Below are 24,622 nucleotides of genomic sequence, written 5' to 3'. Positions count from 1 at the left end.
ATTTAAAAGCTTATCTTAGATTTTCTCTATGGTGCTGACATATTAAAACTCAATTTCAAAATGGCTGCACGCTCTTAAAATGTTTGCTGGTTCAGGTCCAAGAACATCCTTAAGCCCTTTTAAGATCTGCTGAGGCAAAGCTCAAAACTCAGAGAAAGGTGATACCTGGCGAAAGGCATTCTGCAGTCTTCTTCTGAGAGATGAAGGCTGGTTGAACTTTCAGGAGTCTCGGCTTGTCGTTAAAGAGTTGTGAAAAAGGCTCCGTCCACTTTAGTTTTCTTGAAGTTGGCTGGGAATCTACGCTTTACAGAAACCTTAGAAATAGTTCTTGTATAAAAAGAAGTAAGATCGCAAAAGGTAACTCTTCTCTAAATCAATTTGCAAAACAGTGCGTTAAAGAAAAATAGTGCATTAAAGAAGCTATGCTGGAGAGCGTGACAGAACTGATCAAGCGATGGCAAAAAGCATTCCAGTTATATGAAGACTTAAAATACTCTTGCTTCATGCGGGTTTTACATTAAGCATTTCTGTAATGGCTGAAAAGCGAGGAGGAGTGGGCAGAAGATTTCAGAAGAAAACAGCTTTATGAACAGCCTAAGAACATATGGAACCATATTCCTATGGTGGTAACTGACGCCTGCCTTACTCTCAATGTTAAGCAAGAGAGAGCGACGACTTTCTGATGACACCCTGAGCAAGTTACTTCAACACAGCTATTTTCAAAATTAATTTACTGGGAACTCTGGCACCCTGTAGGCTGAAGAAGTACATACAGAATTAAACGTCAATGCAAAATACTTTTCAAGTCTGTTTTGGCTCAGAGAGGTGTACTTCCTAATACAGAAAACACATGATCCTTTTTTTTTCCATCCCCCCCCCAAAAGGGTACAAATTTATTCTTTCTTAGTAACTTATTCTTCACCACTGAAAAGCTTATGGGGAAAGAAGGATCTGCCACATTCTGCTCTTGCTTTAATCTCTTGTTTCAAGCCCAACATAGGAAAAACCCTTGACAGTTTTTGAAATGTATCAAATAAAACATTCCTGAAAGATATATTTTAAAAAATAAATATTGTTCAACATGCAATATTGAGGAACTGATCTGGATTTAAGTTTTAACGACATCACAATCTGCCTATGCAAGGAAATGCATTCTGCCTCAGAAGCGGAAATGACTCTCCTTCCTTCCACTCATCACCAGTGGGCTGCAGCTATTTAGGTGACTGCAGCAGAGATTCTCTCGCCTCCCGGTCCGTGCCACACTCGGCATACCCCGATCACAGCATGAAAGCTCTACTTGCTACGGCAACACTTAGGACTGGATGCAAGTAGTACCATTATCCGCCGTCTCACGAAAAGCCGTACAACAGCAAAGAACTCCGTTACACTTTGCCTTCCATCCAACACCCAGAAAGGACTGGAGAAGGTGCCTGACAGGGATTACACTCTCCTTTCTTCATTCTACCATGACAGCAGGAAGGATAGCTAGGAAGGGCACGCTTACTTTTCCTGCTCCTTTTAAGCCAACTGGAGAGATGGAGTGGAAGAAAAAATAACATTAAGCATGCAAGACCTGGAAAAGGTAATTAGCTTTTGGAAATAAGGATAAAAGGCTGATTTGTGAGATGGTCCCAATTCGTCCCTCTGCTTCAGTGACTTCACTGAAATGCAAAACCCATTAACGGTATCGTGACCTTCTAGGGCCACCACCTTGCCCTACAGAAGCCATAAGCGAAGGCTCCTTGAAGCACATGCTAGAGCCAGACGTGCCTCCCGCAAGCTGGTCTCTCGCATCCCTGTAATTTTCCCAGGTCCACACAGCCAAGGTGACATTCGGGACCGGAGGGCCCATTTCCAAACCGTGCATGTGACTTGATGAAGTTGCAAGTCACTCCATTGGCACATACGCACTAGAAAGATCCTCAGGTGCTCATCTGCGAGCTATAGGTGACCTCAGACAATCCCACTCTATACCACGGAGGTATAGACAGTCTTCTATAACTGCCGGGTTGATCTGTCCATTGAAATCAATCCACCTAAGCTTATATATGGTCTCAGTTCCCAGAACATTCAGGGACCTTCGACTGCCTCGTAAACGGAGCCATTGCAGGAGCGTTAGCACCTTCGCCTTGTTCTGTAGCAAGTATGGGATTCACACTGAGTGAAATGGAAGTTACTTGAGGAAAACGACCACAACCTGGCAAAAGTCACGTTCAATGGGAAAGAACAGGGCGAGGAGTTGTTTAGTAGGAGTGATAGCCTAGGCCATAAATGGAAGAGCAGGAGAGAGAGGCCTAAAAGATGGCAAAACATTAAAAGAAAGAAATACTAATAAGGTTGCAGAAATAAAAGAGGATGGTGGTCCTTACCTCTTGCTTAAGCAAACACTGAAGGAAGACTAGACTATGAGGCAAGCAGCTGCTTCGCCTTCATTGCTAGGGATGCTCACGTAGGTAGCTTTCCTGAATTTTGTTTGCACACGTAAACAAGGAAGTTCACGTACCTGCCTTTTGGGCTTTTTAACTGAAATGTTTCAGGTTTCCGCAACAAATATCATGGGCAGGTATTCCTTGTACCCTGTGCTTCAGGCCAGGAATTGGAAGGCGATTACTGTTTGCAAAACGAAGAATCATGACAAAATTCCCTCTGGTACTTACATAAAGAGAAAAAGGTGCTAAATTAGCTCCCAAATCTGCTACCTGTGAGCAAAGGGACTTTCCCGATTCTCCCAAGAGTCATCACTCCCATTTTGCAAAATGAAACTGAGCAGAGAAAAGAGAAGTAGCTCGGACAAAACCATCGCTTGCAGGACTGGGCTCCAAACCCAGGAGTTTTGACTCCCTGTACCATGGTTCTGTTTCTAGGTCACACTGTTTCTCCTTTAAATATCAGTTAACAGGCCACTGGAAAGTTTAGCTTCTCAGTTAAAATGCAGTTTCAGTTTCCTTAGATAAACCAAGATCACTGTGTCCTACTGCAAGGAAAAGCAACCAGCTGATTTGTTCCTATGCATGCTGTACGTCTAGCTTTAAAAGAAAAGACCTATGATGCAAAGCCTTCTGGCAAATGCCGGAGAGGGGGAAAAAAAAAATCTTGGAAAACTTCCCATGATTCAAGCAGATTCGCAATTCCTGATGATTCAGAGAAGGGCCTTTTTTAATGGCCTTAAAAAAAATTCTTTGTGGGAAGTCACTGACTATTTGAAGCAGCAAAGAAGTAGCACACACCTAAGCTATCGCCATACTGAAGAGGATGCAAAAGAAACAGCGCCAGTAAAATGTTAATCCGGTGTTTATGGGAAGAGCAAGGCTCTTTTCACAGAACAGCAAGTACGAGGTTGGCAGGGCTGTGCGAGTTTGTCTCCCATCTCCAGAACCTTCCCCTCCATCTGCAGCTGCTCCAGCTCCGCGGAGAGCTCGCATCTCCGCATGGCAGGCACACCGAGCGAGCAGAAACTCCGCAAGCGGCTACACGCAGAAATGTACGGCGCTGTTCTGGAGACATGACAGATGCCGTCAAAGTTGGGAACGTGGCTTATTTTTTGCTAAAAATGAAAGATTTATTACTAGCGTCGTGTTGGGAGGCAAATATGGAGACTGATAAAGCGGGAGGGCTAACGGGGTTCCCCCCTGCCTCCTACTTCTGGTGGAACATTGAGACAACCGAGAAGCCTTTGCCCAATGCTCCAGGACATGGCAGTCTCAGCACTGCGCTCCTACTTTAGCTAGGAAGAAGGCCCAGTTCTCCCACATACGCTGTCCGTTCAACGACATCAACACAAAGAGGGCACCAAACACTCCTGCTTGGATTTGCAGCGACATTTCCTAACACCTACTTTGGCTGGGTGCAAGCGGCTGCGCACAAAGAGATCCCGGGAACTCTTCAGCTACGTGTCTCTTTTTCACAGCCTGCCCACATCAAAACCAGGCAACACCAGATTTGTTTAATAAAGAGAAAATCTGCGTTTAATAAAGAGAAAATATTGCTGAGGGATAACGTAAGCTCCCTTCTTACCAGCAACAGCAGCTGCCCATACCTTTCCTCAAGTACAACATCCACCTGAACGCCAGTCTGCCTGGTATTCAACACACACACAAATCGCCGTATTTCCAAGCCCTGTTGAGTTGGTTCCTGTACTCCTAGCACCACCACACAACAAATAAGCATTAAATCCACTAGTGTAAATGCAGAAAAGAGTGATCAGTTATACCCAACGTTAGCAGCAAATTCAGTTGATTTCACGTGAATAATGTCCTGCCAGTCGCAGAATCACTTCTGAGTGTGGCAAGAAATGTCTGTCCCAACACAAAGTCATAAAACATTTTGTTACCCGTGACAACTTACTGATTTTACACGACAGCCATTCTACCCAAGTTTTCAACGGTCACATCACAACTGTTGTCACATATACGGTCAAACCTCCAGCTTCTCAAGTGGCACAGCTAAGCCTGAGTTATAGATGGTAATTATCTCAGCTCATTCAAATTAAATTTCTATCAAAGAAAGCAATGAAATTAAAGAGTAGAAAAGAACCTCAGTTTTAAGTCATCTAGCCTTCCAAGAAAATCAGTGATGGTGCTTTTCCTTATTTCACCAGCAGCAGATCCCTCCCCTCCGTTTCCAGCATAGTGTTTGCTTACTCACCACTTCCCTCACGACACCACTTCATTTCTTAATACATCTCAGCACCCATAAGCGCCTCCTGCCATATCACCTTAATTCCACAGACAAATATTTTTAAAATAAAAATTATGAAGATAAAAGCGAGTTAATTAGTTTCTCTCTCTTCTTTTTTTGTCACGATTCTATATCCCACTGCTTCAGAATGACCAAATTCAGACTGAATTCCACGCAAGTAATGAAATACACACTTAAAACCATTACCGTTACCCCTCAATTAAATTCTTCTCATTGCCCTCATGGTTAAAATTGGCACATTAGCACAACTTTATCTATTTTTAGTTTCCAGACCTTGTTCTCCTAACTCCATCCAAGCAGGTGCTTAAAGATTGCTCAGATAATCTCTATTAACCTCAAAGAAAAATATATACCAAACCAAACCAAACAAACAAGCCCCATCCAAAGACTCCATTCTTTGTCTTCCACTTAAACCGTACCCAAACCTGCAATTTCCTAAGAAAAAGGCGGTTTAGCGACTTCTTTCTTGCAGACTCACTTTCTGGGTCATATAATAAGGGTCAAAGTCCTCCAGTGGTACAGCAACCAGGCCTTTTGGGATGTCCCCGTAGATGAAAGGCAAATTCTTCCCCGCCTCAAGGTCACTGTTTGGTTTTGGTTTGCTGTCTTCATCGTCATCCCGGTGGCTGCTGTCTTGCTTTGGACGCTGCTTCTTTTTTAATTCTGCAATGTGTTTCTCGATGTTAGCCAGAGACTCCGGAGTGAAGGGTTTAAAACTATCAGGGCCTGGTGGTGCGAGCAGCCGTGCTGCCATCTTTTCATCCTGCAGCAGCTTCTTTAGTGATGTTGCACCCCGGACAGGTCAGCTCTGCAGGGGAGCAAAGAGCACAGGCAGAACAAAGTCAGTCACCGCACAAACAGACAGACAAGCAAATAGCACTGAAGATCCAAAGGCAGCTCTGGTCTTCAAGCCCTCACGGAGCGAGGCAAGCAGACCTGCTGCTCTGCAGGCCCAATACGAGCTACAGGCAGGTGGACAGCAAGTGCTGGGCACCGGGAGAACCTGCCCGTCCCTGCCCGCCGCGCTGCTTCACCCAGCTTTCCAACACAAGCAGAAGCGGCACGCAGAGCTGAGCTCCAACAGCCACGCCGACGGCTGTCCTGATTTGGGTGTCTCCTGAACGCAAACTCTGTTCTAGACTAGAGAAACCGTACCGAAAGGCAACTTTATCAAAACCGGTATTTGCCTGCAGAAATGATTCTACCAGTCATTGCTCTCTAGCAAACTGAGTATTAGACAAAAATTCCCAGTCAGCTCTGTTCCCAGGGTCGGGACAAGGTGTTCAGCCTGGGCTAAAAGGGCTGGGTATTAGCACATTCCTTACCCTGCTAACAAGGCATTTAGCAAAGCACTCCCCTCAGCGCAACACAAAGGAGGAGTAACTTGGGGCTGGGTTTATGAGCGAGCACGGCAGCCAACACGCACGGAATATGCTGAGCTCTTTTGAAAAAAATGCTCCTTCGTGCCCTATCAGATATTATTGCAGTTAAGGAGAAGTTTCCTTAACGACTTCAGCGGGCACTGGAGCACTGTGCCGTGCCAGGGAGCGCTCCGACCGCTTCTTTAGGTAGGACCAAGACCTCAGTGGGCTCTCCTCTTCCTGCTCCAGAGCACCCTACATCTCTACTACGGGACGTCAACTCTCACCCTTTCATTTTACATATAGATAATTATCCGGGTTTCTATTCAGTTCAGGCCCTAAGAACGAAATAGTTTTAAAAGCCTTTCATCAAGTACCATAGTAATTTCTGAAAGTTAAATTTCTATAGTATGCGGGTCAGACGCAGAGTCTTCTTTGCATCAGACGCAACTCAAACGAGCACTTCATCATAAAAAGAGAAGAAAAGGGAAGCGGACGAGGTACAGAAGCACAGCTGAGGAAGACCTCGCAGAGCTTCCACCCTGCAAAGCACAGATCTCTGAAAGGATTTTACCCTGTCCCTACAAAGAGCACCTCGCTTTCTCCCCCCATTCCTACAAAAGAGAAGAGCTGCGAGGAAGTTCGTTTATCTGAATCCAGCCGCCTACAAACCCTCTGCAGCTTTGCACCTTTTGCCAAGCTCTCGCTCGAGAACCAGCAACAAGAATATATTGCATTTCTGAGCTACTGGTACCTCTTCAAGCTTTTCGCACTCCAGGAGGAGGCCAAGAGAGGAGAGGAATTACAGAAACCCTGCACTGATGCAACAGCACTGCAGTACTGCAGGCTGGAATACAACCCAGCCTGACACGGCTTGACGCTTCAGGGAGGAACCAAACACCAAAGTGGCACCGAATTCAGGAGGAAAGGCAAAATAGCTACGAGTATACGGCACCCAAAGAATCCAAAAGCTATGCAGGATAAGGTCCCTTAAGTCAGGAAAAAAGATCATCAGTCAGGTCAGATCTTTTAAGCTAACACACACACAGCATCAAAATATATATTAAAGATTTGGAATCTCTGAAAGACAAATTACTTCCAAATTCCTTGAAAACTGTGATATAGGACTGAATCGTTACAGTTCAGCTATTTTAGCACGATGTTAGCCACCAGTGGTCTTTACAGCCCTTGGCTTTGAAGACTCTACTGTATTCGTGTGGGAAGAGTTCCCAGAAGCCAGAGACATCACCAAAACGGAGGCACGCTCCCACCCGTAAGGACGAGCTGGGACACGTTTACCCAGCCTCAGCAATGGGCACGCTCCGAACCCGAGAATCACAACTTTCTATGGACTGCAGTGGACTTCATGAATAAATACAGCATAGAAATAACGGAGTCCTTTGTTTTAAAAACACCTGGAGATCCCAGCCTTTAATGTAGTACCTGGGGTATTTCCAAGAGCCAGAACATCTAGTGCAAAGTGTCCTTTCAGTGATTTCAGGTTATTCCTTGCAACTGCCTCACTCTAGCCGTGACGCTGCCATTTACACCCCTTCCGAAGGTTCCGATTCCCATGCAAATCTAAAGCTGCACTACACGTGTAGAACTTAAAACGCTGTTTCCATCTCAGGTTTTATTTGGAGATCCAAAAAACTTAAGTATAGATCTTCCTCCTTATGTAACTACACAGCGTAGCCTGGGCTGGGATTCTCTCCATGTAAACTTGACCAGGTATTTCCAGCGTAATAACAACAAAGACAAAAAAGATGGCAAGAGGAGGAAAGAAAAGCCAATCTTGGTCACATTATCTCTAGAAACGTCATAGAATAGCTTGCTGATATTAAGGAAAAATTAATTTATTCTATTCTTGCAGCATTTGCATGCATTTAATTACCAAATTTCCCACATACTGTGAAACTATATAGCAGCATTGGGGATGTGGTCTAATTGAATGGCACAGATAAATATGTAAGGCCTGAATTTAGAAACCAAAGTAGCTCAGGGACACAGCATAAAAAAGGGAAAAAATGAAGGCACAAATGAATGCCTGATTTGTATGCACAATTACACAACCGGCAACTGGAAGCAACCAACTAATCTGCTAAATGACCGTTTAAAAAACAAAACCAAACCAACAAAACACCCGACCACCACCACTCCCACCCCCTCCAAAATCTGGTACAGAGTCGCACATCACAGCCGTTTTGCAAAGATCCTGCCCATTAATAAATCAAGACACACGTTGATGCTATACCGATAAACCAGGTTACAAGTTTGCCTCGTGCTCCTTATTCTCGTCGTGTTCACACCCGGCGCAGACTGCTCTGCTGCCGAAGTTACAAGAAGCAATTGCTTTTGTTTCGGCATTGGGTACTTACGCACAGGGCTGCTTCTTGCTCGATATCAATACATAAGAGTGACCTGGGGCTTTCATTTCTCGGGAAGTTCTTGCCTATCCTGACTTCATTCGTTTTCCCAGTAAATTATCCCATATTAAGACACTGGACAAAACTAGGATGTAAACTGAAAGGATGGGAATGGAACGTTCATTTAATTCCTTAAATCAGACCCATATAGCAGTTTTTATATCTTTGGTAGCACAACATTACCTGTTCTTACGATGACGAGTCATGCTTTGCAGCTCCAACAGCCAACCCTTAATCTTTACCTTTACTCGGCGTACACAGACATAACTACCCAGGATATTTCAGAGAGCTAGTTCTATTTAAAAAACCAAAAACATACAGACAAATAGTTTGGCAGGCCTCTGTTACGCAGCCCCACCGAGTTCTCCAGGCTCACGTGATAGCGCAGAGCAGGCTGTACAGGGTCACGCAGCCAACACACCTGCAGCCCCTTCTGCCAGCAAGGAGCAGTGGTTAAAACTGGATGTGTGGAATTACCGAAGCAAAAAATGGTGAGAGTATCAAGGATTTCCACTTCCAAGATTTACCGTTTTTCTCAGTAGGAAGAAAAGAAAACCTCAATAACAACAAAAAATGTTCACGTGAGGATACAATAATGTTTCTTAAACATCTGTCAGCATTCACCATGGGAGGGGTTTTTCAGTAGTCATCGGAAGAACAGAATGAGTTTAGAGTGCATGAACATCTACTAAAAAAACCAAAAAATCCCCCCAAACCAGCCACATAGAACAAGGGGGTCAGCACATCTGCCTCGTGGGTGAATTCAGGCTCCAGTCTGCCTATTTCGGTAAAAATTTCTGCTGTAGAAGCCCGTGTGGGAAGCACAACCAAGAGAGCGAGCTGGTTTTCATTCCTTTCCCTTTTTCTGTGTATTTAAATTAGTTACTAGAGGGTATTCAAGAAACATCAGGCGTTATCTAATTACTTGAGTTTTTAAAATAAAACTACTACTTAAAGACCTTTACTAAACTTAGCCCTTATCCACATGTTGACTGAATGAAAAAATATTAAACTATCTATCTTCTTCCTGAAGATCTCAGGATTTAAGCAGAAAAGTTTCTCTGCAGAGAGACATGTAGAAAGGGAAAATAATTTCTCCAAGGTCACCTGGAAATCAGTGGTAGAACTGGAAGCTGATCACAAGCACTGGGACTCTCCCAGGCTCCAATCCTGTTAATAATGGGTCATATATAACAGCCTCCTCCTTTAATACTGTCTCCAGCCATCAGCAACCTCTCTACACCCAGTGCAGCCAGCTCGGCACCCGAGAGCGAGACAACTCCTTCGTCTCCCAAGTACCCGTCCCGTTTCCCACGCGTGTTCTGGGAGGGCTGGGTGGCTCGTCCTCGGCTCTGTCAACAAAGGCCCTTCCACGACGGCACATCTGGTCCGCAGAACCACAGCCTGGGCCGTTCTGCATGGCAAGCTTCTTTAGACTAAAAAGCTTGTAAATTTTATTTTACAGCTGAGTATGGTCTTACTGGGATATAGAGAAATTGGTAAGAATAAACGCTAGGATTTATTTTGGCGCTTTCCACAGGTGATTCTTCAACCTCTAACAAGAGAAACACTTTGAAAACTGCGACAAAGGCTCACCATCCAGTAAAGTCGGAGAAGGTGGTACGTGCTTTACCGAGCCATGGATAACTGCATCAGGAACGACACTGAGCTGCTGGCGATCAGCACTGCAGCTCCCGGTGACTTCAAGGGAGTCAGGAATTTGTCCCAGGCACCTGGAGTTGGGTGCACAGAACTCCCCGGGGCCAGACTGCATCTTTACAGACACATTTTTCAAAGATCAATGATTTTACACCAGAAAAAATACTGTACTGAGGTGCCCAGTTGCTAAGACTTAATTATTTTTTCTAAATGTTCCCAGCAGTCCATTTACTGGTACATTATGAAATATTCTAATAAATTATTCAAGCTGATTGTCAAAATAAATTAAGAAACACTTTTGAGGCAATATCTTTGCTTTAATACATTTCTTCATTTATTAATTTGCAAGATTCAGTCATTCACAGTAAGTCTTTCAGCTCCTTCGAGAGAGAGCCCTTCTATATTAACTTTTATATAACCTGCACAGACACACGTGGCTTTGGATTTGAACGTGCAGGGTTGGGGCAGAAAGGAAAACATAGTGCAGATAACAGCCCTCCAAAATTCTACTGCACAAGAGCCCAAAAAGCTTCAAGCCAAACCAAAATATCCATGCATGAGAAAATCCGTGGCTGGAAATGGCCTTCAGAAGAACTCGCCGATCTTCTCCATCTGCAGTAAATTCTGCGTGGCTAGAACAGGCCGATTTTATCAATGAAAAGGTACAGCAATGCAACCGGCTGAGATGCAGGAGGAACCTTTCCCTTCAAAAAGCTCTCATGTCACATTTGATGCTATAAAGCGGAAGGAAAAGGAAATATTTTCACTTTCAAGCAATATTTATTGTTTTGTTGCTGGTCGTTTTACCCACCCTATGTAAAACATCACAGAAGTTTCCCGGGCACTCGTCTCTAAGCAGAGCTCAAGGGCAGCCTCCGGACAGGGCAAGAAAGCGGTTACGCTCGTGAAACAGCAGTGGCAGAACTGAACTTGAACACACACCTCTAAAGGTAAAAAAAAATGAACGGAAACGTAGGGAGGAGAGAGAAGCGCAGTAGCAACCAAAAGCAACAGAAAAAGAGCTGAAAACATACTAATATTTAAAGATGCTTTAATAAAACCCAAAGATCTAGTAATGTGGGCTTTTTCAATCCCTACCAGTAGCAGTGTGACTTCTGTAATGTCACTCAGTAAGTTACAAGAACTAAAAATAGCTAACCCCAGCTCTCCAGTTCCCTCTGTGAGCCATTACTCAAAGCTGACTTGCATTTATCACCCATCTCACACGGGAACTTGGGGATTCATACAGACTAAGCAAGCTGAAGGACAGCACTTCAGCCTCCCCTTTTTAAAGCCTAAGTTCTGAACAAAGAATTGCTCAAAATATTTACTGTGTAATAGTTAAGACACTAACCCAAATTTAATTCCTTGTTCAATTCATTCAGGCTATCAGTGACCCGTAAAATAGCAGCAAGGTAACGGTTGTTCTATACAATAATTTTGGAGGCATTCACCTAATGTTGCACTCAAACAGTAAGATAGCAAATGGTACAAACGTGGTCAAATATGAAGGGACGGAGAATAAATAACCCCCCTTCTAGTTCTCTGCTCTTACACAACATAGATCTCAGAATTTCTGCACTGTTCTGGAATACAGCCCATGCAGGCCTGGTGTTTCCTTACGGCTGCCTGAGTTATGCTGTCTCCATCTTTTCTTATCACCCCATGCATATCTCATCTGATTAGACAAAAACCACCCTCCCCTAACGTCAGCTATTCCTAGTTGTCTTAACATTACCATCCCGCTACTGATTTCACCAGGCAGTCAATAAAAAGTTCATCTCCTGCTGGAAACGCCATTGGAATAGCGGCATTTGTTGTTCAACCTCATATTTCTAGAGCGCTTTCCCACTCAGGTGAACTACATCTCAAACTGAAGGGCCCACCTATCACTTAAGTCTCATTAAATCACTAAGGTTGATTAAATCCACAAATGGCCTAAGGATCAGGTATCCAGCTCTGCACCTTCATAGCTATAAAGCCCGGTTCCTTTAGTTAAGAGTCAGGCTCCTTAGAACCGCTCTGATTTTTAATGATATTGAGCATTGACACCTCTTAGATTGCCACAGAACTGCTGGGAATTCAACATGCCTGGAAATAAAGACAACTTTTTATTATTCTTGTCTTCAGAATAACAATATTCTTGCCTAGCATTAGTTATAGAAACAATCTATTTTATGCCTGGGCATGCCCTTAGCCACAAAAAGAAAATTAGGTAAGCTGAAGCACTGGGGACAGATACGTAAGCTATTTGTGATGCGCTTCAACTGCTCTGTTTTTCAAGTATCCTTCCCCAAAACCCAACGCCAAAAAAATCATCTCAATGGCCAAAGAGAGCTAGATATTGCCGAGTTTGCTGTAGGAGCTTGTGACCCCACGCAAGCGCCACATCCTCCCCCAGGAGTCAAGCCGAATGGTTTCAAAGCACGCCCAAACACACAGAAGTTAATAACTGCATGCATGTGTATTGTTTAAAATTCATATGGGGAGTCCTTGTAAAAATAAGGAACAGCGTACATATCAAGAGAAAAAGAGAGAAAGGAGAAGGCTTTTAGTCATTTTCAGTATTTTCTGTCCCCCGCTTCGCTAGCAATGATGGTTTTACTCATCTAACTTTAAGACCACCACCTGTAAAGTTCACAATGCGTTATATGCTATTTGATAATGAAAAACATTACTGCTTTTTTTTTTTTTTTTAAATCCTCCTGGAATTAACTGCTCAGAATACTTTATTTATAAACTCCTTGTACCTTTCTGCTGGCACAGGAACAGTGAGAGTAACATAGAATGGGACTTTGAGGCCTTAGATAGTAAGATTTTTGCATTTTGAAATGGCTGTTTTCAGAAAGGAGCAATTTCACAGTTTTGCTACGGGCCAGTCCCGGCTGGCTACTCTTTCCACTCAAAATATCTACTTAAAATATGCTGATGTGCTCCATTAGGCAGGAATAATACTGTGTTACAGGACAAGACTGAGGGAAGAGAAGGCAGAAGTTACTCTAACTTTGGAACAGTATTTAAAGACAGTCTTTCACAAGACAGAAGTTCATGGCCGTGTTCAAAGCCAGCTTTGAATCTGAGCTAACGTCAAGGAGGATTTTTAACACACTTCTGCAGCGGTAAGGCACCTCTTCTTTACTTGTATTCTCCAGCTTAGCGACTGTCCACTCCACACAGAAGTGGAATAATAGGGCACAAGGGGGAAAATCCGAGTGTTGACCTCTTTCTGAACCCCACCAGATTCAAGGCAAGAGTCCAGCGATGACAAGCTCTCCACCCTGCTACCACGAGCATAAGCCATCACATGCAACTTCCCCTCGGTGGTTTCTGAAATTATTTTCCCCGTGCTTGTTCTCAACTCCAGTGCTTTTGTTTTGTCATTTCACCACACCTTCTTTAATCCAAACCATTTCTTTGAACACAACAATAAATTATTGATTCCAGTGTATCTGTTGGTGTCAATGGCAGTTGCAGCCGCTTCAGGAGGAAGGCAATCGATAGTGAATGGAAATCATGTGACCGCATGAACACGGAATGCCCCGGAGTCCCATACGGCCTCGGGGGCAAATCGCTTCTCCAGTCATTGAAAAATAGTCAGGATCAATTGACATGTAAAGCCGTATCAGTTCGTTTTCATGAAAAAGCACGCTAAACAAGCCAAGCAAACCCACAAATGAATGCAGACATAACAACAAAAAGGAGGAAGATGATACCGTGGTTTAGATTTTCAAGCGACTTCATTTTCACTCAACGCTGACTTTGTTTCTGTTTTATTTCACCTGCTTTAACTGAGAATGGAAGTACATTCCGAGTACATCTGTGCTCAATTTCTTGCGACATGCCATTGCGCTCTGTTCTGTTTATCAGAAACCCAGCTTTCCACCTCTGTTCACAAAATATTCACGTAATTACAATTGTTCCACTGAGCAGTACAATATCTATACCATGATCTAGATATGAGCCATACGTGTGAGCTTATATAACTAGTTAAATTACTTGTAAGAGATCCAGGTCCTTTCACCCAGGAGGAATGACACCGTAGAAGTGTGGAAACATGTCAAAAAGGCTCAAGCAGCCCTTCGGTCACGTTGTTCATCATTTTATTTAAACATCTCCGAAGCTAAGAACGGGGACTTGCCAAATACACAGCGGATGGAAAACACAACCAGCCAAGCTCCGCGAGGCCTCGCATTTTACTTGTAGGGAAAATTGCATTCCGGAGGGCTGACGGTCGCTTACTCCAAACCGCATTAACTCCTCTCCTGTCGCTTTACAGCACCAGAGGCTATTTATAGATTACAAACAGCTTCACGAACTTTACGTAACAGCACCCCGTCCCCGAGAAACGGCGAGATCCAAGGGGCGCTGGAGCCCCGGGTGGGAGCCCGGTTCCCTGCGGGCGGGGGAGCGGCCGCGGCCCCGCCGCCCCCGGAGCTGTCCGCTTCAGCACCCGCCGCGCCCCGCCCCGCCCCGCCGGAGCCACCGCGGGTTCCACCGGCACCTCCGGCACGGCGTACACCGTTCCGAGAGGAAAACGCGGGCAACGGCGAGAGGAACTCGCCCCCCGAGGGCTGCTCCCCGCCGAAGGAAGCGCTCCGAGGCAGCCGCCGTCGGGGTTTCCTCCGGCACACCACCTCGGCCTGGACCGCGGCCGCGTTTTCGAAGAGCATCCGTGGCGAGCACGGCAAAATCAGCGCTCCTATGCAGGAATATCTCCAGGCCCCCTCCCTCCAAAACAGGACCGCCAGGCATCGCCCAGGAGAAAACCCCCGCTGCAATGCTTCCTCCCCTTTTTGCCTCTACGGATACCGGCAGGAGGGGGCGATCGGGCCCCGAGAACCCCCTCCTTCCTCCCAATTAAATCTTCCCCCGTGTGAAATGAGGACATACGGGTCATGGGTTCCCATTGGGGGTGGAATGCTGCAGTGTTACAGGGAGGCTACACACAGCAGAAATACAACCCGCGCCCCACAGACCGACCCCACCTGTCCAACTCCTCCAGGATCTCACGCCCATCCCCTGCAAGACGGCACACGGGGAAAGCCGGCGGCGGATGAACCGACCACACCTGGGATCCCTCTCCAAAATTCAGCTCGGGCCCCTCACAGAAGACCAGCTCCAGCTGTCTTGGCCCTCGCGCACAGGCCTTCTGCTCGCACACGCTCCCCTTCCCGTCAGACTTTTGGACTTTACCTCGGATCATCTGCAGCTACTGCCGTGGAGCGTCTCTTCCAGCTTCCCCACCCCCACATCAGCTGGGCATAATTTGCACCAGAAAGGGGGGGGGGGAGGGGAAGAAGACACCCAGATTTTTAATAGAAAAAAAAACCTTGTGAACATACAAGTCCCTCTCCCCAGGAAGGGAAAAAATAAAATAAAATAAATCTGCCCTCACCGTTCCCCCAAAATCTGTGTGGTGGAAGGAAGCAAGAGCGCAAACCATGATGCCGACATCTGGGTCAGGCTGGAACCTCCGAGCCACCCCATGCATCTCCCCCACAAAACTCTCTCCTCCAACTTCTCCCCCTCCCCTGGCAGCAGAATTCTCAGGCTGCTGAGCAGTGGGAGAAAAGGGGGGGCAGCGGAGGGGTGTACCAGCTCTGCAGCGAGGGCTGAGGGGGGAAGGGATACCGACCAGAACTCCAATTACCCCTCCTCTCCCTCCCCACAACGCAGACAATGAGCACGGCCCCGAATTTAGGGGCCTGGGAGAAGGGCCCCGCGGGCTCCCCGGGTTGTGGGACGGACGGACGGATGGATGGATGGATGGAGAAGGTGGCCCAAACGGAGCTCCCACTGCTCCAGCCTGAGGGTGGGTGCAGAGGGAGATGGCCCGCTCCCAGCAGCAGCCTCCCAGCCGGGGGAAGGCTGACCCCGAGGCCGCAGAGACGGCCGGCTGGAGGGCTGGCAGCCCTCCCCTCCCCTCCCCACGGGGCACGGGGGCCTCAGCCCGCAGCTGAGAGCGGGGGAGGAGGGTGGAGGGACCTTCCCCCACCTGGGGCAGGGGCCGCCCCGGGAGCCCCAAGGATCCCGGCTGCTGCTGGGGCGTGGAGGGCGGCGTTGGGTGGGGAGAGAAGCGGGGGCACCCCGGTACCCCCTCCCTGAGCGCAGAGCGAACGGGCATCCATCGGGGCGAACTCTCCTCCGAAGGGGGGAGAGGGAAAGCGCTCCCCGGGCACCCCCTCCCTGCAGCCCCCCGCCGCTGGAAGAGGCGGATTTGAGGTAGGGGGCTATCCCTGCCCCCCGGCTGCACCAGCGATCGCTCCCCATGCAAGCCAAGAGCTGCCGGAAAATCGCTCTGCGGCAAAGCCCCCGCCCGGTATGGGGGGGGAGGGGGCAGGGGGAAGAGTGTGTGCTGCTGGGGGGGTGGGGGGGGGCCATGAATTGGGGGGGGGGGGAATCCGGGGGAGCAAAGGCTGGGAGTCCCCGGGCACCCCCCGCACGGCCCGCGGGGTCCCCGCGCCGAGGCTGCAACTTACTGTGGCCGCTGCACTAGCGCGTCTCCCGCAAGGCGTTGCTGGACTGCGGAGGTGGGGGAGCTGCAGGAGGAACTGCGGTTGTCGCCATCTTGGTGCGCTGCCTGCGCTGCCCCCCCCGCGCGGCGCCGGCCCCTGCCCAGCCGCTGCCTGCCGGCAGGGGGCTTAGGGAGCGTGGCAAAACTCCGCGCGGCTGCCGGCCGGGGGGCGCGGGGAACGCCCCGCTCCGCTCCGCTGCGCTGCGGGGAGCCGGGACACCCCGGCGGGGAGCCCGGGCCCCGAAGAGCAGACGCTTCCCCGAGTGCCTGCGGAGCTGAGCCCCACCTGGGGGGCGAGGCGGCCCGGCGCCCCCCGCCCGGAGCGCTGCCGGCGGCGTCGGAGGCGCAGCTCTAGGCCGGGTTAAGCTGAGCTTTCGCCAACCGCCCGCCCAGGGACGAGCGGGGCCTGGCCGTGCCGGTACCACAGAGCACAGACAGAGCTCCCAGCATCAGCCCCCACCGCGATCGTCCGAGATACCGGGAACCATGGCGGTTCCGGTGGAAAAAACCCCACGGTGCCGGAGAGGCTGAGCTCGCCGAGCACCGGCTGGCTCCTGCACGGGCGGGTGTGCAAACCCCCCGGGCTGAACGTGGCTCCGAACAACAATTCCTAACTCTGAGAGCCAAGCTTTGTTTAGGCCAGTATTTCACCTCAGTCTAATTTACTATCCACGCAGAACGGACTTCAGAAATAAGTGCAAAAGTCCTGTACCAAACACGCGGTGTCATCTGTGAGAGGTGTCATCGACAGAGCAAAAGGAAAACTTTCTGTCAGCCAAACACATTGTCTTCTTTTTCTTCTTTTTACAGTTTCAGGATAAGCTAAAATTTCCACTGGCCACGCACATCACAGGTTGCATCACCAAGAGCAGCTCCATGACCTCATCCCTGGACTATCTGGTAACAGTAAGATTTTACACAGGAAATTAAAAAGTGCCAAAATGACATTTATGTCATATACGCAGTGATGTTCTGTGTCCGGTAGATATAGGCACTGCATTGGCTTCTTCCTTCTAATTGCGACCTGGGCTATTCGATTTCTTCTCAAAAGTCCTTCCTCAGCACTGGTGGGTTTCTCGGGGAGCCGTGGAGCTCCCCAGTGCCCAGCGGCTCACTGAGAAGGTGGAAGTCTACTACGGAATACTGTCCCCAGCTGCAACCCCATCGTATATGCAGATTTCTGTTTTTTCCAGTAAAACAGTGAATAAGAGAGTGCTAATAACTGACCCAAGTTACCCTTCTTCAGTTAAGAGAGGCAACTCCTCTTCCTTCATACATAGAATTTACGCCTGTAATGTTAGGCCTATAATTTATGATTTCCATTTTAGGATCAATTTTTATTGTTACGTAGTTCTTGTTCTCCATAAGACTATGCCTGTGTTGCTGAAAGAACAACCTGAAACACTGTATTAGGTTGCTGTTTTAGGGAAAAAAAAAAAATCCACCTTGCAGAAATGTCCTCCTCACAGAATTTTAAATCTTTGTCCTCTGAGCAGAGGAGTTGTGTGCTGAGCAGACAAGCTAGCAGGACACGGCACTGGGCTGGAGAACTCATTTATCTTGCTTTAGAAATGACACAGGAACTAAATCTGCCCTCACTTTACATCGCTGACTTTTATGGGACTACCCTACTGTAACACAAGGGCAGATGCAACCTAAAAAATGTAGATATCTCAAGCCATAACTAATCAAAAGCAGTTACACAGACATTAAACAAGCTGATACAGAAAGCTACGGATACTGAGAAATTTTCAGTCCAAACTGGACTTTCTGCAGCTCAGTTCTCACTAAGGCTTAAATTTCCAGCAGATGTGAAATAAGTAGAAATAAAACACTGAAATATAGGAAAAATTCCACCAATAACAAACTGCTGAGAAACAGGATAGTATCTCCCAAATATAGAGTGTTTAGGTGTCCAAACATGAAAGTTAAGTCATGTAACATGAGAAAAAATACCTTCTCTACATAGCTAATGGTGCCAGCAGCTTGAAGCACACCGTGCTGCGCCCAGGCGAAGCTGCCGGCACTGGCCGAAGGGAGCAGGCGGGCGGCAAGGCAAGCCGACCCTGGGCTGGAAATGCAGGAGCACACCCCAGCTCCCAACTAGGGCACCCACAGAGCTGCTGGGAACGGTGGGCACACGGGTCCCTTTGGGGCGGGCCACGCACCAGAAATACTTCAAGGACATTCTGGGGCCCCAAGGGTGTTATTACAGTTTGTATAAGATATCTTTAAGCAAGGCGCTTAAAGAAATATATAGGTCAATGCCCTCAGAGGTTGAACAGTGATAACAAAACAAATAAAAAGTTCCTAATTGACCGAAGCGATCCTGGCACAGCCTGGGAGAGACTCTACCCCAGATTAGAGGCATGAAGTTCAGCATCATCCCTATCCAGAGTTAAGCCTTCGCAGACTGCCCCATCCACCCTTCTGAGCACCGTCTGGACTATCCAGTTCATTATCCCACTCCAGGTCGAAAGGGAATCCTCAGAAAATGAGTACACTCAGAGTCTGAAAGTATTTCCAAAATAATGCTGCCTCGTAAAGCAGATAAATATTACAACTCCAGCTAATGGTTTTGCTTGCCTGTAATCAGAACAGTAAAGCTAATAAAAACCACAAACCCCCTCTTTGGGTTAAAAGAGAACAAAACTACCCAGAGCTTAGGCCACAGAACTAATAATTCTGTAATTCTCAATCTGAACAAGAACTACCTGGCACTGCGCTGTCTCTTTAAGGAGCACACAGCTGCTCAGTACCAAAAAAAAAAAAAAAAGGCTTGATAAGGATACTGCCTTTTCCTTATTTCATCATTACAGCCCTCACTTCTCCCTTCACCTTCGGTGTAGTGACCTCTGAAGCGCCTCGGCAGTTCCTAGGCTTTGTGGACAGGGATGTGCCATACACACGCCTCTGCAAAGCCTACAGGGCATATATACAGTAGGAATAACCAGGTCCCGCGCATCTTTGCTGGAACAGACACGGTGCAAGCCAGCTGAGGCTAAAACAAAGTTTAGTAGCTGGCGTGACTATGGAATTTAAACGGGTTGTTACCTGTGGATAGCCAGAGAGACTGAAAAGCCTTCTTCTATATCGTGGGTGCAATCCTCTCGTTACACAAGTGTACGATGTTCTTAAGCAAGCTCTGTATCGCCTATAAGATGAGCCAGTAGCTAAACCTGCCAGTTGCTGGGAGAGGCGAGAGGTACGGCGAGCGCGCACCGCACGCCGTGGCACAGCCGCTCAGAGGTGTGATGATACAGCAGTCCCAAAACTGCCACGCAAAACACTCGTGGGGTTCGGATCGGCTGTTTCTCCCAGAGAACAGGCTCAAAGCAGGCAGGATCCGAGCCTCCAGGTTCAACCCAGTTCAACGTTTCCGTACAGGCAACAAATTCAAAACAACTTCTGCATTAACAAGCCGGTAGAGCCTCGCTGCCCGCGGCCAGGCTGCTCGGCAGGGCTGCCCCCCCTCCCTCCCCGCTCAGGTGTTCCCAGCAGTTCCGCACAACCGCAGCGCTGCCCCTTTAAGAGGGCGCTTGGCGGCCGGCCAACCAGCCGGGACAGACGGACAGACACATCCGGTTCAGCGGGCCCTGGCAGCAGCCACGGCTGCGGAGGGGGCCGGGCGTGCCGGCAGCCCGACACCGGCCACCGCTGCGGGGATGCTGCTCGCCTCCTTCCTCCGGCGCTGCGTTCAGCTCCTCCTCCTGCCCGTCCACGGACTTGCCTGCCTGGGCTTATGGGACTCCTTCTATAAGAAAGTCTTTCCATATGTCATGGCCAAGGTGGCGCCCATGTACAACCATAAGGTCTACAAGCAGAAACAAGAGCTGTTCAGCAACTTAAGAAAATTTGCAGGCCCCTCGGGCCAGCTCATCTTGCTGGAAATCGGCACGGGCACTGGCACCAATTTCCAGTTCTACCCCCCAGGCTGCCGGCTGACGTGCACCGACCCTAACCCCAATTTCAGAAAGTTCCTCCTCAAGAGCCTCTCGGAGAACCGGCACCTTAAGCTTGAACATGTGGTGGTTGCTTCTGGCGAGGATCTGCACCAAATACTGGACGGCACCGTGGACGTGGTGGTGTGCACCTTAGTGCTCTGCTCCGTGACCAGCACTGAGAAAGTCCTGATGGAGGTTTTGCGAGTGCTCAGGCTGGTAAGCTGGGGCAGCACGAGGGAGATCGGGGATGCTGATTTGTGTCACGATAAGCCAAGCTTATCGTGTGTGTACTGACCTACATTTAGGATAAATGCAATCACCTGCACTGGGCCACGAAAGAGTTTAAAGTCAACCATCATACCCACTTATCCACTCAGAAGTAATTTTTTTTTGCCCTGCTTCACCTGCAGGTAAAAGAACCAGCTCAGCCTGCTTCCCCTCTCCCTCCTCAGCAACCGGTGTGCTGCCATGCACGCACAAGGTCTGCAGTACCTGCATGGCGGTGCCGATTGCCCGGGCAAGGGAGAGACACAGCTACTCAATCCGGGCAGCCTGGCTCCTGCACTTGCAGCTGGGCAACCTGCAAAAAATCCAAAGGCTAAAGGTGTTTCAGAAAGAAACAGCAAAGAAGAAAAACCAAGCAAACAAAAGCCCCCAAACGACCCAGGAGGTGCTGGGAGCGAGGAGGAGCAGCGCAGTACTGGATAAGCAGGATTACTGCAGTACGATGGTGGACTAAGGGGAGGGAAGCAGGAAGGGATGTGCATTGTAACATGGGTAAATCATTAATACCAGTTTCAGTTCATAGTTGCCATGTATATTCTCTAGTGATTCTCTCTCTTATCTTTAAAACTTGTCCACCTGAGCAGGTATTTTCATTATAATCTAAGGTGACACTTGTAAAATGCCACATTCACCTATCTCTCTCCCAATACTTTTTTCTCCAGTTAGAATAACTGGGGAAGAGTTTAAATTAATCTTAACACAAATCCTATCCATGGAGGTGAGCTAAATCTATGTAACTGGCCAGAGCCTCCATGGGTGAGTGAGACTTCAGCCCTGCATGTGGCTGAAAACCTAATTAATTCCTCGAGACAATCTTGTGCACTCTTACAAAGCAAAACTAGGGGAGAGGAAGTAAGATCATACCCAACACCCTCCACGAAGAAAAGGAAGGGAACATCAGCTCTGAACCCGTGACTTCTCTGTTTGGCTCCACTGAGCAAGTTTTACAGGAAAGGTTTGCTTACAACACCAGATTTGCTTTTTATCTGTTATTAATAAACACAGAAAGACATTGAACAGATGTGGTCAAAGACACAATTAAAGGTTGATAGGGTTCACAAGACTGACAATGACAAAACTATTTTGCACTACGTATACTGACTGTAGCTGGGACGCTAGATTTCTGCTTGCTAAAGCTCTCTCACATGTTTTATAAACATTAAGAAATAAACTCTCTTCCCCGCTGGTATGTAGGGTATGCAAATTGTTTATTCACATTTCTCAGATGAGAAAAACTGAAACACAAGGAAGCTAAAGTGGTTTGTCCAAGATCATCCGAGGCAGAGACAAAAACCCGCCGGCAGCAGTTCCTGCCATCAGACCGTACTGCCTCTTGCACAATCCTAAATTGCACCTACCAGTAAACATGTAGTCCTCCAGTAATAACCACCAGCTTCAACGAAAACTGAATGGGAGGCACTTTTAGAGACTTCACAGGTCAAACCAAACATGCCTCTAGCATGCGTAACATCTAGGAAAGGAGGCTGGCCTTCAGAGAGGTGATGATAAAAGGCAGCGTGTTTACCTGCCTTTTATCAGATAACGTAAGATAAAATGCTGCATACAGAGGTGAACAGATTAAAGATTAAATGCTGCATACAGAGGTGAACAGCTCCAAGTCCTTTTAAATTTTTTTTGATGGCACTGTTTTCCAGGGTGGAGCTTTCTACTTCTTGGAGCATGTGGCTGCAGATCATTCCAGTTGGACCTACTTCTGGCAAAGGGTCTGTGACCCAGTCTGGAAGTATTTTGGAGACGGGTGTTCCTTGAGCAGAGAGACACAGAAGGAGCTGGAGAAGACGAATTTCTCAGAACTGAATTTGAGGCGCATTCATGTCACACCTTACTGGATTCCTACTAGTCCTCATATCATTGGGTATGCAGTAAAATAAATGACCATGAGCACTGCGGGACACAGGACCTGCCTTCAGTACTCCTTTCATGCTTTGTAGACGGGTTTTCACCCGTATGGTCAGCCCACATACAGCAGCTGGCTCCCCAGAATAAAAGTATGGAAAACCTCCTGGGCAGCCACAGCACCTTCAAACTGGGAATCACATTCTTCCATTTGTTAGAGAGGCTTTCTGGATAGAGCTCTGAAGTAGAGCTGCTGCACAGGGACCAGGCAAACTGGAAAGAAGTCTAGACAGCACAAAATACAAAATAAAGGAGGAGTCAGCATCTTAGACACTTGAGAAGGGGAAGAGGGAAGAAAGGGAACAGAAGAAACATGCAAGCAAGTACAGAGGGCTAACGTTTTTCGAAGGGCAGAGAATAATGCCCAACCTCTAACGTTTCCGATACAGGACACATGCATAATAGATATGGCATCAGTAAGAGCATTTTCATTTCCGTCTTCCCATTATGAAATATATTTACGAGCAGGCGTTTGTTTGCCCGTGCCAGTACAGTCCTCCCTGACAGGACTTCTGTTTATTCAGGGAAGTGCTCGTTACAACACCAGCTCACGAGCCGTAGTTCTCACTGGCCATTAGATGCTAATGCTGCCAGCACTGATTTAACTTGAAACAGCCACCTACAAAGCAAAAAACAGAACTCCCCTTTACCCTGGGGGAAAATGGGCATTTGTGAAATCAGATGGCAGAAATCTCATCTCCACTGTAAAATGCTGCTACTAGATCAGTCATGTCCTTAGAGCCCTTTTGTCATGCTCTACTAAGATGTTTTACCTATGCTTAAACTCTTCATTTTCCACTCTCCCTCCAGTCTAGATCACACGTTAAAGAGGTCTCTTTTAAAAGCCAGGAGTTTCATTAGAAATGTTTTCCAGTTTAACTCCCCTAGGACACCAAAGGAAGGTGCTGCTCTCTTGGCCACTGTTTAACCTTTTCTATGATATCCTGCAGTCTAGCAGTAAGGAATTAAAACCTGGCACAGATTATAAGAAAATAATGCATTAATGTCTCTATTTTGTGCTCTGTACACATGCAACTAGTCTACACAGAAAGTAATTCCTGTCGTTCAAATTTGTTTCTCTAATATAGTTGCCACAAGGTGGAGGTATGAAGGTATGACAACAGAGTTCGTTAATAAAGCAGTCTAATAACAATGTCGCCGTATGCTGGATTTTATATTTGCTTTATTACCAGTAGAGGGAGGAGGCAGCTCACGGGACAGCGGGACTACCCACCACTCACAGACAAACAAAATTCTCCAACGCATTTCACAAGAAAACTGCCTTTATTAGGGGCCTGAAGTCCTTCTTTCCCTGTACTAGGCTCACCTGGAGCAGGGCAATTAAATGCTAGTGGCTAACCTACGTTGCTACCGAGTCCTTTGGAAAAGCACCGGCAACTGCAAAGTTGAAAAAGTTTTACAGAATGCATTTAGCATAGAATGGATCGTTCATTGTTGACTCAAGCTTATAAAGTTAATAAAACCAAGCCATATACTGTATGCAGTGAGTACTGAATTAATAGTTTTATCTCTGTTCCATGATTCTCATCAAAGGTCTGAAAGATAACTAAGAAAAGCAAGCTCGTTCACTGCACAGGAGCCCATATGTGCATACCAAAGTATTTTAGGCGTCCACAAAGTGGAAAGACTGAAAACTGCTGCTGCAGAGAGAGCACAGAGCAAGCGCTCATCCACCTACTTACAACAGCGTGGTAAATGAACTCTTAAACAAATGTGTTTTAAATGAAATGTTAATCAAACTTCTAACAAAATGCCTACAGCGAGTCTGAGTTCAGATTAATTTCCTTTAGCTCACCA

The 24,622-nt window shown here is 47.3% G+C and overlaps 2 protein-coding genes across 4 annotated transcripts in view; one reads left to right on the top strand and one right to left on the bottom strand.

Annotated features, from left to right (window-relative positions):
- Positions 1 to 17,066, bottom strand: part of SCN8A (sodium voltage-gated channel alpha subunit 8) — a 57,807-nt gene extending 40,741 nt beyond the window's left edge. The window contains exons 1-2 of the mRNA XM_075525636.1: positions 16,624 to 17,066; positions 5,177 to 5,506 (exon numbers count right to left, since the gene is read on the bottom strand). Coding sequence (XP_075381751.1) covers positions 5,177 to 5,452 — 276 coding nt within the window. The 5' untranslated portion in view covers positions 5,453 to 5,506; positions 16,624 to 17,066. The remainder of the gene's footprint in view (positions 1 to 5,176; positions 5,507 to 16,623) is intronic.
- Positions 17,067 to 19,912: 2,846 nt separating this feature from the next.
- Positions 19,913 to 24,510, top strand: LOC142421133 (thiol S-methyltransferase TMT1A-like). Of its 3 annotated transcripts, none has more exons than XR_012778843.1 (3): positions 19,913 to 20,818; positions 21,013 to 21,379; positions 22,543 to 22,674. XR_012778843.1 is itself a non-coding variant. In XM_075525639.1 (3 exons), exons 1-3 carry the CDS (start codon positions 20,324 to 20,326, stop codon positions 24,369 to 24,371), a joined length of 729 nt encoding a protein of 242 aa, XP_075381754.1. In that variant the 5' UTR covers positions 20,131 to 20,323; the 3' UTR covers positions 24,372 to 24,510. The 3 variants fall into 3 exon arrangements, 2 of the variants coding, with proteins under 2 accessions (XP_075381754.1, XP_075381753.1); XM_075525639.1 differs by lacking the exon at positions 21,013 to 21,379 and adding an exon at positions 24,359 to 24,510 and having other exon boundaries at positions 20,131 to 20,818; positions 22,543 to 22,763; XM_075525638.1 differs by lacking the exon at positions 21,013 to 21,379 and adding an exon at positions 23,893 to 24,250 and having other exon boundaries at positions 20,131 to 20,818; positions 22,543 to 22,763.
- The last annotated feature ends 112 nt before the right edge of the window (positions 24,511 to 24,622 follow it).

Source organism: Mycteria americana, chromosome 26, assembly GCF_035582795.1.
Source record: "Mycteria americana isolate JAX WOST 10 ecotype Jacksonville Zoo and Gardens chromosome 26, USCA_MyAme_1.0, whole genome shotgun sequence".
Taxonomy (NCBI): domain Eukaryota; kingdom Metazoa; phylum Chordata; class Aves; order Ciconiiformes; family Ciconiidae; genus Mycteria; species Mycteria americana.
The sequence above is the reverse complement of the archived record's forward strand: the minus strand, read 5'-3'. Positions and strand labels throughout refer to the sequence as shown.

What these genes read in the sequence shown, in the direction of transcription:
- LOC142421133 (XM_075525638.1), top strand. Translation starts at nt 20,324, where the DNA reads ATGCTGCTCGCCTCCTTCCTCCGGCGCTGCGTTCAGCTCCTCCTCCTG. An exon ending in TTTTGCGAGTGCTCAGGCTG is followed by an intron (nt 20,819 to 22,542) that starts GTAAGCTGGGGC and finishes ACTGTTTTCCAG; the next exon opens with GGTGGAGCTTTCTACTTCTT. An exon ending in ACTAGTCCTCATATCATTGG is followed by an intron (nt 22,764 to 23,892) that starts GTATGCAGTAAA and finishes TCTCTAATATAG; the next exon opens with TTGCCACAAGGTGGAGGTAT.